Source organism: Manis javanica, chromosome 2 (genome assembly GCF_040802235.1).
Source record: "Manis javanica isolate MJ-LG chromosome 2, MJ_LKY, whole genome shotgun sequence".
Taxonomy (NCBI): Eukaryota; Metazoa; Chordata; class Mammalia; order Pholidota; family Manidae; genus Manis; species Manis javanica.
Window position 1 is genome coordinate 87,163,957 of NC_133157.1, and position 15,092 is coordinate 87,179,048.

Genomic DNA, 15,092 nt, shown 5'->3' on the forward strand with positions numbered 1-15,092 from the left:
GGTTTTATTTTTGCTTAACATATCTGAGCCTGGGTGCTGGATAAAACCAACAACCCAAACATCCCACCCTGTGCCAGTGTGGTCAAACAATTCTTGGTAAGATCTCTTCTCTAGACAAATACAAGTAAAGAGGTAGCCTGGGAAGATAGGAAATCTTAGACGGCTACTCTACTTCACCTAAACACCATCAAAAATCAAAGCTTACCTCCATTAGTAAAGACTAACTTCTACCATTGTTCTGCAGTATCAAGGTACCTGTCCTTGTGATCTCAGAGGAGACCTATATGAGAGCTAAGATTTTCACTGTTGACAAACAGTAAAAAAATGGACCCAATCCCTCCTCTGTGGTGTTACTAGAGGTCAGATGGAGAACTTGCATGTCAAACCTCACCCAACACTAAGAAACAGTATCTTCCTTTCCAGCTGCCATGGTGTCAGAGGAAGCCTACCAAAATAGAATAGAATATAAAGAAGATCCAGAATCTCATAACATAATGCCTGCAATGTCCAGAATGTGATTGAAAATAACAATAACAGTGTATGAGGTGATTATAGTATATGGATAAGTTAGTGATTGTAGTACAAAAGGATGGCAAGGGCTACAGGAATAATACTCTGTTATAAGGTGCCTGGATTATATGTGAAGTGGCAAAAAGGAATTGGTGGGGAAAATAAAGAACAAATGCAATGAATAGAGAAGTTACAAAACTTTAATCCAGTTAGATAAATATGTCACTATAAATGTGAATGGTCTAAGGACATCAAGTAAAAAAGATTGCCAGATGGAATAAGAAAGACAGGACTCTATGCTGTCCTTGATAAGCACTATAAATACAAAGTATCAGGTTAAAAGTAAAGAGAGATAGAAAAATATACCATGTTAGCACTAATGAAATGAAAATTGAAGTAATTATATTAATTTCAGACAAATTATACTTCAGACATGCAAGATTACCAAACATTATACACATTACCAGAATATTATGTACTGATAAAGGGGTTTCTCAGAAGACATAAAAATCCTAAATATTTATGTAACTAAAACAAGAACTTCAAAATGCATGATGAAAAAAAAATAGAACTGAAAAAACAAGTAGACAAATCCACTATTAGGGTTAGAGCCTTAAAGTGTGCTCACAGTTTTGGTATGTCAAGAAATTCAGTAGGGATATAGAAGACCTGAAGAGCACTGTCCAACTTGGGTGCACTGCCTTATACTGCCTGTTCCAAAACAGAAGAATACACATTCTTCTGAGGGATACATGAAACATTCACCAAAGTAGAATACATTCTAGGCTAGAAAGTACACTTTAATATTAAAAGTGTTGAAATTAATGTTTTCGGTACACCCAGAAGTGGGGAAGGAAGTACAGAAACACAGCTGTAGTATTTCCAAATATTCGGAAATTAACCAGCAAACTTCTAAATAATGAATGAGTTAAAAGATCACGAGAAATTTTTGAAAAAGAATTTTAAATGAAAATAAATTTGTGAGACAAGCTAAGCACTGAGAGGTTAGTTTTAATAGCATTAAGTGCACATAATAGAAAAGATGACCTAAAATCAGTAACCTATGTTTTCACATTAGGGTACTAGAAAACGGAGAGAAATTAAGTGTAAAGCAAATAGGAAAAGGAAATAATAAAAATTAGAAATCAGTAAATTGATGATAGCAAAACAATAGAGAAAAATTAACAAAATGAGTTGAGATGGTCAGTATATTAACTCTAGCCAGGCTAACAAAGAGAAAAGAAGCATACAAACTTCTAAGTGTACTCTTAATGAAATACATAGCATAAGTAATCTTCACCTATAAAAGAAACTAAGTTTAACATTTAAATTCTTCTTAAAAAAGAAACTGTCAGACACAGATGATTTCACCAGTGAATTCCACCAAACTTTTAAGAAATAATATCAACTTACATACAAAACTCCCAAAAAGTAGAGGGAATAACTCCAAAAAATTTCATGAGCTCATTATTATTCTAATAGTAAATGAGAAATGTATTCATGGCTGATATGACTCAAATTGTTGAGATGTCATTTTTTTCAAATGATCTACAGATTCAAGACAATAATGATCTCAGGAATTTTTTATCAACATTCTAAAATTTATATGGAAAATCAAGGGCCTGCAGGAACCAAATAAATCTGAAAAAGAAAAAGAAGACTAGTATTTCCCAATTTTGAGGCTTAGTATAGACTTGTTATAATTAAGACAATGTGGTACTGGTAAAATAATACTTTTGTTATTCAGTGGAACAGAATGGAGAGTGCAGATAGATCCACACAAATATAATCAAAATGAATTTTGACAGAACTGCAAAGACAATTCAATGGAGAAAGGATAGCCTTTAACAGAAACCACTGAAACAATTGGATGTCAATGTTTTTTAAAAATCAACTTAAAAATAGTCTTTATGTCATACAAAAATTAGCTCAAAATAGATCATGGGCCTAACTGTAAAGTACAAAACAAAAACCTCTAGAAGCTGAAAACAGGAGAAAATCCATGAGGTTGGATTCTTGTTTTTACATACAACACAGCAGACGATCCGTGAAAGAAAAAAGGGATATGTTGGACTTTGTTAAAATTAAAACCTTTTTTTCTAACAAGTGGGAATACATCAAATTAAAAGGCTTCTGCATGGTGAAGGAAACCGTCAACAAAACAAAACAGTAATTTACTGAATGGGAGATTATGTTAGCAATTGATTCCTCTGACAAGGGGTTAATATCCAAAATCTAAGAAGAACCTATACAGCTCAACACCAAAAAAAAAAAATGTTTAAAGGGGCACAGGACCTGAATAGACATTTTTCAAAGAAGACATAAAGATGGCCACTAGACACACGTAAAGAGTTTCAACGTCACTAATTATCAGGAAAATGCACAATGAGATACCACCTCACACTAGTCAGAATGGCTATACAGAAATACAAGAAATAACAAATGTTGGCAAGGATATGAAGAAAAGGGACCCTTATGCAATGTTGGGAATGTAAAATGGACCAGCCACTGGAAAACTCTGCAGTGGTTCCACAAAAAATTAGAAATGGAAATACTGTACCATCCAGTAATTCCACTACTGGGTATTTACCTGAAGAAAACAGCACTAATTCAAAAAGACATATGAACTCTTAGGTTCACACAGAGGGCTTTAACTCTTAGGTTCAGTAGAACATTATTTACAATAGCTAAGATATGAAAGCAACCTAAGTGCTCATTGGTAGGTGAATGGGTAAAGAAGATGTGGTACAGACACACACACATTGGAATATTACTCAGCCATTAAAAATGCCCTTTGTGAGAACATGGATGGACCTAGAAGGTATGATCAGTGAGATAACACATAGACTAATACCATATGATTCACCTATATGTGGAATCTTAAAAATGAACAAAAAAGACAGAAGTAGATTCATAAATAGAGAGAAAAAATTAGTGGTTACCATAAGGGAGGGGATGGGGGATGGGTAAAATAATTATAAAATAAGTCATAGGAATAGAAAATACAGCATAGGGAATATAGTCAATAATATTGTGTGTATGGTGACTGAAGCTTAACTACATATATGGTGAGCTTTTCATAATGTATTGTCAACTTACTATGTTGCACACCTGAAACTAATGTAAAATCATATATCAAATATACTTCAATAAAATTTTTAAAATTTAAGGATTTGCTGTAAAACAATGTTATTAAAAGTATGAAAATACAGGCCATAGACTGGGCAAAAATAATTTGCTAATCAAATACTTTATAAAGTACTGGTACTCAGAATATACAAAGAACTCAAGACTCAACAATAATAGAGAGTGATGCCAACCAAATGGTAGGGTAGGAACTCCAAGCTCTCATTCCCCTATAGAAACTACATCAAAACAACAAAAAACTGGTTGAACCAGCTTTTTCAGAAGTTCAGACATTGGAAAATGAAGTTTTACAGCAGCCAAGCAAACACAATTGAGAAAAAGCTATCTTCAAGATGTAGGAAAGTTTTGTAGTGTGTACTCACCCCTACCTACCCTTCCCAGCACAGTGGTGATCTTGTTCTTGAGCAGGCAGCAGCCCCATTCCCAGGTCCTTGAACCAGAAGCAGCAGAACATAGAACATACCTTACTTGCAAATTATTGTGTTTGCCTGTTCTCACCCATCGGAAATACCTTGTGAACTGACTCAAAGTGCTTCTCTGTTTAACAAAATAAGGCAGGCAGGAAAAGTGATGAGCCCTGCTCTTAAAAGGCACAGGTGGACTACAAGTCCACAAGTGTCTGGGGTAACAGATTGTAACTCGGGGTATACAGTAGAGTATCTAAGCCACAGAGTAGAAGCTGGAGTAAGAATCTTGAAAATTAGGATATTCAAAGGCAGCTCAGCAAGTGGGGAACTTTAGAAAGCACACATATGCCTAGGCAAAACATATGCTCAAAAAACCAGAGAAGACCTTAAGCTTTCTCCTTGGGCTAATTCCTTGGCTCAGAGCAAACCCAGATAAGGGTGTGTCCAAGAATAGAGTCAATTTGCAAAGACTAAAGAGGTAGTTATTTTTCTTGGTTTTTTTTTGGTTGGGGATGTTTGTTTTACCTCCTAACATTCAAGGTAATCTGTGTCAAAACATTAGCTGGCTATGATCCAAAGGACCGGAGACTTCAGTGATTACACACTACAAACAGTTGACTTTGTAAAAATAGTTTGGAAAAGCCTCAAAACAGACCTCTGTAACCACAAGCAGTTTTTTTAAAAGAAAGCTAGAAATGATCATTTGATTTCCAGAATTGTTACATTATATTGCCCTATTTTCAACAAAAAGTTACAAGGCCTACAGAGAAAAAGGAAAAAATGGCTCATTGAAAGGAACAGAATACATTAATAGAAGCTGTCCCTAAAGAAGCGTAGACATCAGATTTATTGAACCTTTTTAAATATCTGACCATAGAACTAAGAGAAAACATGCAAAAAAAACTAAAGGACATCAGGAAAACGATATGGATAAACTTAGAATACCAGCATAGAGAGAAATAATTTTTAAAAGCCAATTCTGCAGCTATACAGTAGCAAAAATAAATATTCACACAGAGGGCTTTAACAGCAGATGTCACCAGGCAGGAAAAAAGAAAATCAGTGACCCTGAACATAGAACTTGAAATTACCAAGTCTGAGGAGCAGAAAAAGAATGAATAAAGGTGAATAGAGAATAAGGACTTGTGGGATACCATCAAAAGGAACAACAAACACATACTGGGATTCCCAAAAGGAGAAAAGACAGGAGCAGAAAATTATTTGAGGAAATATTGCCTACAAACTCCCAATTTTTATGACAGACATGAATCTACAAATCCAGCAAGCTCAACAGACTCCAAATAGGCTAAGCCTGAAGAGACCCAATCATGGCACATCATTTGTCAAAAGGCAAAATCTTTAAAGTAATGAAATGACTCTCACATAAAAGCAATCCTCAATACAATTATTATCCAATTTCTCCCCAGAAACTGGAGACCAGAGGCATTTGGATAATATATGTAAAGTGCTAAAATAAACCATCAAGTGGGAATTCTACAGCCATAAAACTGTCCCTCCATTTGAGGGAGAAATTAACATTCCCAAATAAAATCTGAGGGTATTCATTACTACCGGAGCTGCCGTATGAGAAATGTTAAAGGTAGTCTTTCAAGTTGAAATGAAAAGATGCTCACTAGTAACTTAAAGACATATGAAGACAAAAAGATCTCCAGTGGAGGAAAATACATGGACAAATAGATAAGCTAGTATTTTAATTTTGTTTTATAGTTCCATTTTTTACTTCCTTCAAAATTCAGTAGACTGAAGCATTAAAATAATCCATGTTATTGAACTCACAGTGTACACAGATATAATCAGTAACATAAAGGTAGAGGATGGAGCTTTAGAGTTTTTAATGTTGAGATTGAGGTTAAGTTATATTTTTATAATGTTATGATGTTATATGCAACCTTTATGATAACCACAAGGAAAATACAGGATATACACAAGCAGAAATGAGAAGGAAATCAAAATGTACTAGAACAAAAATAGCTGATGATGGCAGTAATGGATGAAATGAGAGCAAAGAAACCATATATTTATGGAAAACCAATAGCAAAATGGCAGAATTAAATCATTCCTTGTCAGTTATTACTGTAAATGCAAATGGGTTAAATTCTGTAAAAAGGCAAGAACTGACAGTGATTTTTTTATTTTTGGTTGTAAAAATAAACTTTATTCCACTCCTGACAAATAATTACATATTCTGAATTAGTGTTGCTCAAATGACAACATATTAATGGGTTTAATCTTTAGCTATTAGAAAAAACTAAATCCTTGTTATCTAAGAATACATTTATATTCATTAACAAATAAAATTTTGGTCTAAGACATCAAATCTGAACACCTGAATGATTTTTAAACTTAAGAATGAATTTTGAAAAGATGACACAACACTGCTGTCTACAAGACACAGTTTAGATCTAGACACAAATAGGTTGAAAATGAAAAATGGGAAAATTCTGTGCAAATGAGTAGGCATGGCTATATTAGTATCAGACAAAATAGTCTTTAAGTCAGACAGTGTTAAGGAGACAAAAAAATGACATCATATATTGATTGATGAAAGGATCATTCACCAAGAAGATAAAACTATTGTAAACATATATTCTCAAAAACAGAGTCCCAAATTATATGAGGGAACCATTAACAATTGGAAGAAATAAACAGTTCTATAATATTTCAGTATCCCACTTCAGTAACATATTGAACAACCAAAATAAAGGATTTGAATGACACCATAAACCAGTTGAATGTTACAGACACAAAGAAGATGACACCAAACTACAGCGGAATACACATTTCTCTCATGTGCAAATGGATCATTCTCCAGGATGACTAAGAACAAGTCTTAATACATTGTAAAAGATTGAAATAATATGTATTATCTGTTCTGATCATGATTAATCAAAGTAAGAATTAACAACAGAAGGAAAAATGAAATATCACAAATACATGGAAAATAAACCTTGTTTCTAACCAATGAGTCAAAGAAGAAATCATAAGGGAAATTAGAAAATGCCTTAAGAGGGTGAAAATGAAAACATAACATACCAAGATTCGTGGGATGTGATGAAAGTAACACTAAAATGGAAATTTATACATTAAACCAGAAAAAAATATCTCAAATCAGTAATCTAATTTTACACCTTAAGGAACAGGAGAAAGAGCAAATTAAACCTAAAGCTAGCAGAAGGAAGGAGATAATAGAGACGAGAAGAGAGAAAGATATGTAGAGAAAATCAGTGAAAGCAGAAGTTGGTTCTTTGAAAAAATTAGCAAAATTCACAAACTTCAGCTAGATTCTGTAAGAAAAAAAGGAGGGCTCAAGTTACTAAAATTAGAAATGAAAGTAGAGACAAAATAGCTTCTACAGAAATAAAAATAATTAGAATACCTTGAGCAATTGTATGCCAACAAATTGGACACCGTAGATTAAGTGGATAAATTCCTAGAAATACATAATCTTCCAAAACTAAATGATAAAGAAACAGGAAATCTAAGTAGATGTACAAGCCGCTTCTAGTACTAGTCTCCAATAAAAGAAAACAGAGTTCCTTGGAGAAATGGCTGATTCTAGGGCTGGGACGTGGAACATACAAGGTGAGTGTGGGGGATTGTGAGGAGATGCTCAAAACAGAACAGTGGTATGTCAGAGGAGAGAGGAGCCAGGCCGAGAGAGCTCTCGGCAGCCAAATCTGAAATGATTTGAGCAATAAAGTAAGGTAGTGCTGGTTTATAACCCAAAGTATAAAATATCCATATGTCCATATTGATATAAATAAGTGATTGATTAAATAAATGGAGAGAATAGACCAATCCAATGCAGAATTCCTAATAATGCATGTTTATTCCACAAGGAGTTGGAGCATAGTTCCCCACCCCTGTAGAGGGCTGCACCTAGTAGCTCCCTCATAAAGAGTACAGTACGCACAGTGGAGTGGGGAGAAAGTGGAGAATCCTGGCGAGCACTACCTTAAAGAAGTGATCCAGTTTATCATCAGTGATGCATCATGTTGGTAGTGTGTACCCTTGATGAGATGGGAGAAAAACAGGAGTCCCTTTACCTCTGTGGTCTTCCTCCCAAAAATACAAACCCCATTTTTAACTATGAGAAAAACATCGGACAAGCCTACACTGAAGGCCCTTTTACATTGTCCTCTAAACTGTCGAGGTTCAAAAACCAGTCACATCACCTACAGTCTAGAGAAGCCTAGGGCAAGATTGCAACTAAATGTAATGTGGTATCCTGGATGGAATTGTGGGACAGAAAAGAGATCAAAGAAGAAAAAAAATCTGAATAAAGTAAGGATTTTACTTAATAATTGTCAATAGTCATAACAAATTTGCTAGTAATATAAGATATTAACAGTAGGGCAAATTAGGTGCAGGTACAGAGGAATTTTCCCTTTCTATCTTTGCAATTTTTCTGTGACTTTAAAGCTACATTAAAATTAAAAGTTCACTTTAAAAAATCCTTAATGCATGCACATAGCAGCAGAATGGAGAAGATAGATGAAAAAAAGTCCGTGAGCTTTATGATAGAACAACAGAAATGGCTCAATCATTACAGACAAGAGACTGAATAAAATGAACAGGTCCTTGGGGGGACTATGGATCTACAAGAAAATCTCTTAACATTTGTATCTTTAGAGTTCCAGAAGGAATGATGAAAAAAAATTCTAAAGAAATAATGGGTGAACATTTACCAAATTTGGCAAAAGACATTATACCTACACATTGAAGCTAGGCGAGCACCATACTGTATGAAACCATGTGAAAGGAATCCATGCCAAGAACTCCATGACATTCAAGCTTCTGAAAACTATAGGCAATAAAGTCTTAAAGGCAGCTGGAGAAAAATAATACCTTATAAGGGAAAAACAATTTGAATGTATTTGTGAGTTCATTGTAGACAGCATACGGTTGGGTCTTTTTTTTTTTTAATATGGATGTGTTCTATAGATGAGGGTAGGTCATGTTAGTTAATATTGTTCAAGTCTTCTATGTACTTACTTATTCTGCATCTACTTGTTCTATCAATTATTGAAAAAGTACTGTCACAGTGCAGCCATAATTGTGGATTTGGTTATTTTAGTTTTATCACTATTTGCTTCATTTATTTTGAAGTAGTATGGAACAACATTTAGGATTATTTTGTCCTCTTGAGGAATTACTCCCTTTATCATTATGCAGTATTTCTCTTTATCCCAGATAATTTTTCCTTTCTTTTGAGTTTTACCTTGATACTAATATAGGCATTCAGAGTTTTTCTTATATTTTCATGGTTATTTTTTTGTTCCTTTTACTTATAACTTATCTGTGTTTTTATATTTAAGGTGGATTTCTTGTAGACATCATATATTTAGGTCTGCCTTTTAGCATTTGATAAACTGATAGCATTTTTCTTCTGCATGAAGAATTTCTTTTAACTTTTCCTATGATACATATCAGTTGGTAATAAATTATTTCAGCCTTTATTTGTCTGAAACGTCTCATTTTTGCTAAGTATAGACTTTTGGGTTGACCTTCAAGTACTTGAATATTGTTACTTCACTGTCTTCTGGCTTATATAATTTGTGACAAGAAGTAGGCAGTCATTCTTATCTTTGTTTTTATGTACATGTTACTTCTTTCTCTGTCTAAGATTTTCCCTTTATCAGAGATTTTCAACTTCTTGATTATAATGTACCTTAGTTCAGTTTCTTCATGTTTTTTTAAATTCATTGAGTTCTTGGATCTGAGGGTTTATATGTTTGAACATTTGCCCATTATATCTTCAAATGTTTTCTTAATTCTTCTGAAGTGGTAATTACTCATGTTTTAGACTACTTGATATTATTGCATAGATCACAGATAACTCTGCTGATATTTTACCAGTCTTCATTCACTGTGAGCTTCTTTCATATTTTCATTACAATGCCTTAAGGTCATCAGTTGTCTTGTCATGTATTGTCCCTTGAGTTTTGTCTGTACTCTTATTATTAATCCTACTGCATGTTTTCTTATTGTTTGTTTGGTTTTCTCATTTCATTTATTTTTTCATATTTAGAATTTCAGTTTAGAACTTTTAAATAAATTCCCTTTTCTCATCATGTTCATGTTTTTCGTTGACTTGAACATATGGTGTATATATGCTGTTATAATGGCCTTGATTATTATTTGTTTTATCATGTGTTATTTCTGTTGCCACAGATTGTTTTTTTTTCCTTGATAAGAGTTATATATCCTTGCTTCTATTTATAACTAGTAGATTTTTGGATGTTTCAAATTTTGTTAACTGCTAGTTTTGCTGAATTATTTTAAATCTCTTGGAGCCTTTTCTAAGATGTAGTTAAATTACTTGGAATTAATTTAATCCTTTTAAGGATTGCTTTAAGCTTTGTTGTGCTGTATTCTGAGCTCAGTTTAGGGTTAATTTGGCTCCTCTGCCAAACAATAAATACTCTTCTGGTTATTTTACCCAATTTTTCTACCCTGGCTGGTAGAAACAGAACTTCCTACCTCTGTGTTTGCTTTGGTAATTTTTCAGCATACTCTTTTTTTCAGTGGTCATTCCCCAACCTTGAGTGTTTTTCTCACATGCTTGCACAAGTTAAAGTCTTCAGTTTTACCAGTACAGTTCTTTCATCTCTGTTATTTTATCCTACAAATTCTAGTTGCAGTGGTTTCCTTAAAATCCAATACTGTCACATAAACCTCAACTGAGTCAGCCGCACTTTGTTTTGCTGCTCTGTTTTTGTGCTATGGGTTGAAAACTCAGTAAAAGTTCACGTCATTTGTTTTCATATTCTCACATATCCCTGTCTGCACTGCCTATTGTCTAAAGTTTGTAAAGACCATTTTACACAGTTTGTATGCTTTTATAGATATTTGATATGGAGGGTAAATCAGTTTCTTTATTCCATTATAACCAGATTTGGAAGTCTACATGAAACCTCTTCTTTGAAACACAGGCATTGACTATTTTAGGATTTAATGTTATTTAGGCTTGTGATTCAAGGGTCTTAAGTAGACTGATCCTTTATGAGTGCAAGAAAATGTTTTTTGTCATCACTTCCCCGCAGAAAAGTTCCAGTAAGCACCTTCAATGGGGTGCTTCTAAAACTGTACTTTCCCTCTCATTTAGAAACAGTGAGACCTGCAGTTAACTCAAGTGCTATTATTTCCCATTCACAGGGTGCTGCTTTACAAAACCAGAACTGATCTTCACATTGGAACACGTAGAAGATCCATGGTTATTAAAGAAAGAATTTCCAGGCAGAAGTTCTCAAGGTGAATTACTGAATACTGGCAGAGGTATCCAAGAAAGTAAAATCCAAAGTGATCAGCTAGAAATGAGCAGTTTGAAATGTTTTTCAGCACTCTTCTTTCAGAGGCCTTTAATTTGAAACTGTAGAAATAATAGATCTAATAAAATGTGGAATGGGGACAACTAACAAAAGGAATGGATTGTACACATGATGATATTCTCATCTTTAAAAGACATGCACTAAGTATACCATTTGAAACTGAGAAATTAAGAATTGGATTTGTACCTAACAGTAAAAAGATGAAACACTAAGAAAGGTTAGTAAAGCAACTAAAAGTGGGAGTGAACAGATCAGAAGAGAGAAAGGAACCACTAATTTTATCACTGTATAATAATGAATTACTAGATATCATCTAAATAAATAGGTGATTAAGGAATGATAAAATGTAATTAGAAAGGATAGCCTCTGGAGCAAAGTGCAACCTTCCTAATTGTTAAAAGTGAGTTTGATAGAGCAAAGAAAACAGACCTGTTACTGGAAAAATTTCCTATAAAGCTGTATCAAGAGTCCCCAGGACCACCACCAGGTTCATGAATTCTCTAGTACTCTGCATGTAGTCATGCTCATACGTAAGATTTATACAATGAAATGAGGACTACAAAGCAAAATCAGCAAAGAGAAAAGGGGCAAAGTCCGGAGGAAACCAGGTGCAAGCTTCCAGAGATGCATAGCAGTGAGTGCGACAACACATGTGAAATGTTGTCTACCTGGAAAGCTCATTAGAGACTAGATTCTTTGAAACTGTTTTGACATCTAAGTTCCCAGACGCCAGCCAAGAGCTAATCTTGCAAGCAAGCCTTTCTAAGGGTAGCACTCTCAGGACTGCTGTGTAAACTCTTTTTGGACAAAAAGAATTTCTGTGCAAATACACTACATACAGTAAGAGAAATATATCTGTCATATCAACTAATGTAAATGGATTAAATTCACCTAGTAAGAGAAAATGCTGTCAGATTGTATCAAAGAGATACGCCTAAAAAATAATTTAGAAAGTTTGAAATACAGTCATGTATTGTTAAGCCAAAAGCATAGATATAACTCAATATTTATTTCTCTAATACTTAACGTTCAATTTAGAATAAAAACAGGTGAGTGACATTTTGATTAAGCTAAAGACAGTTTTTAAAGGCTATATAATAAAGTTTTGGGTATTAGTGCACCAAATAAATTGTCAAGATACACAAAACAAAAAACCATCAAGAATTGCAAGGAGAAATAGGAATATATCAGATATAGAAGACCTTAATATGCCTCTCTAATCTCATACCAGAGCCATTAGACTCTAGAATAGTGCTCAGCAAACTATGGTCCATAGGTCAAATCCTGCCTGCTGTTCCTTTTGTAAAAACACCATTTAGGGGAAAACAGCCATATCCATTCACACTACAAAGCAGAATTGAGTAAATTGCAACAGAGGTTATGTGACCATCAAAGCCTAAAACATTTATTCTCTTGCCTTTTATAGAAAAATGGTACCAACCTTTGGTCTAGAAATTATAAAAACCTTATTTCATATACTGAATCTATTAAATGTCTTTCAAAACTCTATCCTGAAAAAAAAATTCCTTTTTAAATGACCTTGGAACATTGATGAAATAAAAAATTATTTTAGGCAGACATTGATGAATTCCACAAAGTAGAAATGTTATTGTTCAGTAACACTATAAATTACAAATAATCCAAGAAAAATTGAAATCCCTCTAAAAATCAGTAATGAACACTTTTTAATTAATTATTTTTTTAATTAAAGTATCATTGATTACAATCTTATGGTGGTTTCACATAAACAACACAGTGGTTTCAACATTCACCCATATTGTCTTCACCCCCTCTATTGCAGTTACTATCAGTGTAGTAAGATGTTACAGAGTCATTGTCTTCTCCATGTTATACTGCCCTTCTCTATGACCTCCTTCTATTGGAATACATACGTTTTAAAAGCCTGGTTTATCAAAAAAGTAAGTCAGAATTACACAATATACAGAAAAATTTTAAATGAAATGTTTTTCTAGAAATACAGATAAAGCAGTACTTAGAGGAAAATTTTTAGTCTCATACTTATTTTAGAAAGCAAGAAAGTTGTAAAAAAAGTGGAATACATAATAAAGATAAAACTATAATAGTATAAAATATAAAGCAAAAGGTGATTCTTGTAGTAAAAATAAATAAAATAGCTAACCTCCACTAGGAAATGGAAAGAAAGCACTATTACTCATTTTATGTTTTGGATCAGATTCCCACTTCTATAATGTAATCTTGGAATACTTAAGGCAATACTCTATCTCTTCCTTTTGTAAACTCGTAACCCACTTGATGGATGTGTCAAAGAAAATGAGACTGTGCCAGATAACATTTAGTTATGACTGAGCTCCCTTCGTCACCTGGATTATAATCCCCCAAAAGAATGGTCTCCTTACTCTTCCGTACTCTGGTATATATCATATATGAGTATTTTTTTTAAGTGATTGGTTAATTCACTCAGAAAGGACTTTTTGAATCATCAGGTTGGCACTGATCACAGTTTTTTATGGACTGCAGACTTAATTTATATTACAGAGGGTGCAAACAATGTCACAATGAGGGTTTTATTTGGAAAGGTGAGCAAAGCTGCATTAAATATATTTTATATCATACAAGGTGCTGTTGATTGAAAAGTGAACCATTATTTTGGGTACAAAAAAGAAAAGATGCTGCCCTCTTAAGTATGGACTTAATTTAAGTATGGACATCAATTTTAAGATGCCTCCTGAATTTTAAGTTTACCTTAAAAATCATCAGTCACAAATGAGTGGTCTCTGTCCTTGTTAAAATGAATGATACAAGCAGAAACTTCTTTCACATTTTAAAATAAATGTTGCTTAAATTTGTGAAAAGATGTTAGAAACCTTTCTGTTGTTGCTGTTATTGTTAAATCTGAGGAAAATAGCTTTACCCTGCCTGAAGGGCATCTAGATTCTAAATAGTTCTAAGGCTAGAATGGAGGGTAACTTAGGGAAAGAATGTGAGTGTAAAGTATGTATAAATAAATCATTTAATAGGGACTGGTATCCTGTCAAGTTTAGAGAAGACAATAGAGAAGTGGGATGGTAGCTAGAACATGTAACAAGCATGCAATTAGTGTAAACCTTTCTTTCCTTGAATCACATCACATAAACCATCTATTTGTATTGAAGGCAGTGTATTCAAGGCCTTTGAACATTTTTAGCATAGGCCTGACATTTCGGTAGAAGTGTGGGTAGGAACAGGGCAATAATGGTTAAATATGCACAAGAAATTTATGGTGAGTAAATATAAAGGGTACTTGTAAACTGTCTAGGGAACAGTGGAAACATGATCCTTAAGGCTCTTAGAGTCAATAAATGCTAGATATTTTGAAAACTAAATGGTAAATAGCATTAAGGATTGGTCAGGGCCAAAACTTGTTTTGGGGAAATGAGTGAGTAAATTGGAAAGATTTGATGACTAAGAGATAGTTACCACTGAACAAGTCACCAGAACCAGGATAGAGTGATGACTCCAGTATGAGTGGAAAAATTATTTTAATTCCCGTGTTTTCTCACTTCCACTGGAAATGAGAGAATTAAATTATAGTACATAAGATGATTTCTTTCAACATGAGGAAGTTGGTGCTGTTACAAGTTAATTTTAGTGTTGATAAGTAGAATGGAACTCCAACTAGAATCACATAGACTAATGGTTATTCTATATTGTAATC

The 15,092-nt window shown here is 33.7% G+C and overlaps 2 protein-coding genes across 2 annotated transcripts in view; one reads left to right on the plus strand and one right to left on the minus strand.

The window, feature by feature from the left end:
- Positions 1–15,092, minus strand: part of LOC140847731 (endogenous retrovirus group FC1 Env polyprotein-like) — a 491,917-nt gene that overhangs the window by 265,653 nt on the left and 211,172 nt on the right. The window lies entirely within an intron of this gene.
- The window catches only part of LOC108387533 (uncharacterized), a 127,160-nt gene that overhangs the window by 60,843 nt on the left and 51,225 nt on the right, over positions 1–15,092 (plus strand). Inside the window, 1 exon segment of the mRNA XM_036991201.2 lies at positions 11,244–11,339. Within this exon segment, the coding sequence (XP_036847096.2) occupies positions 11,244–11,339 (96 nt within the window).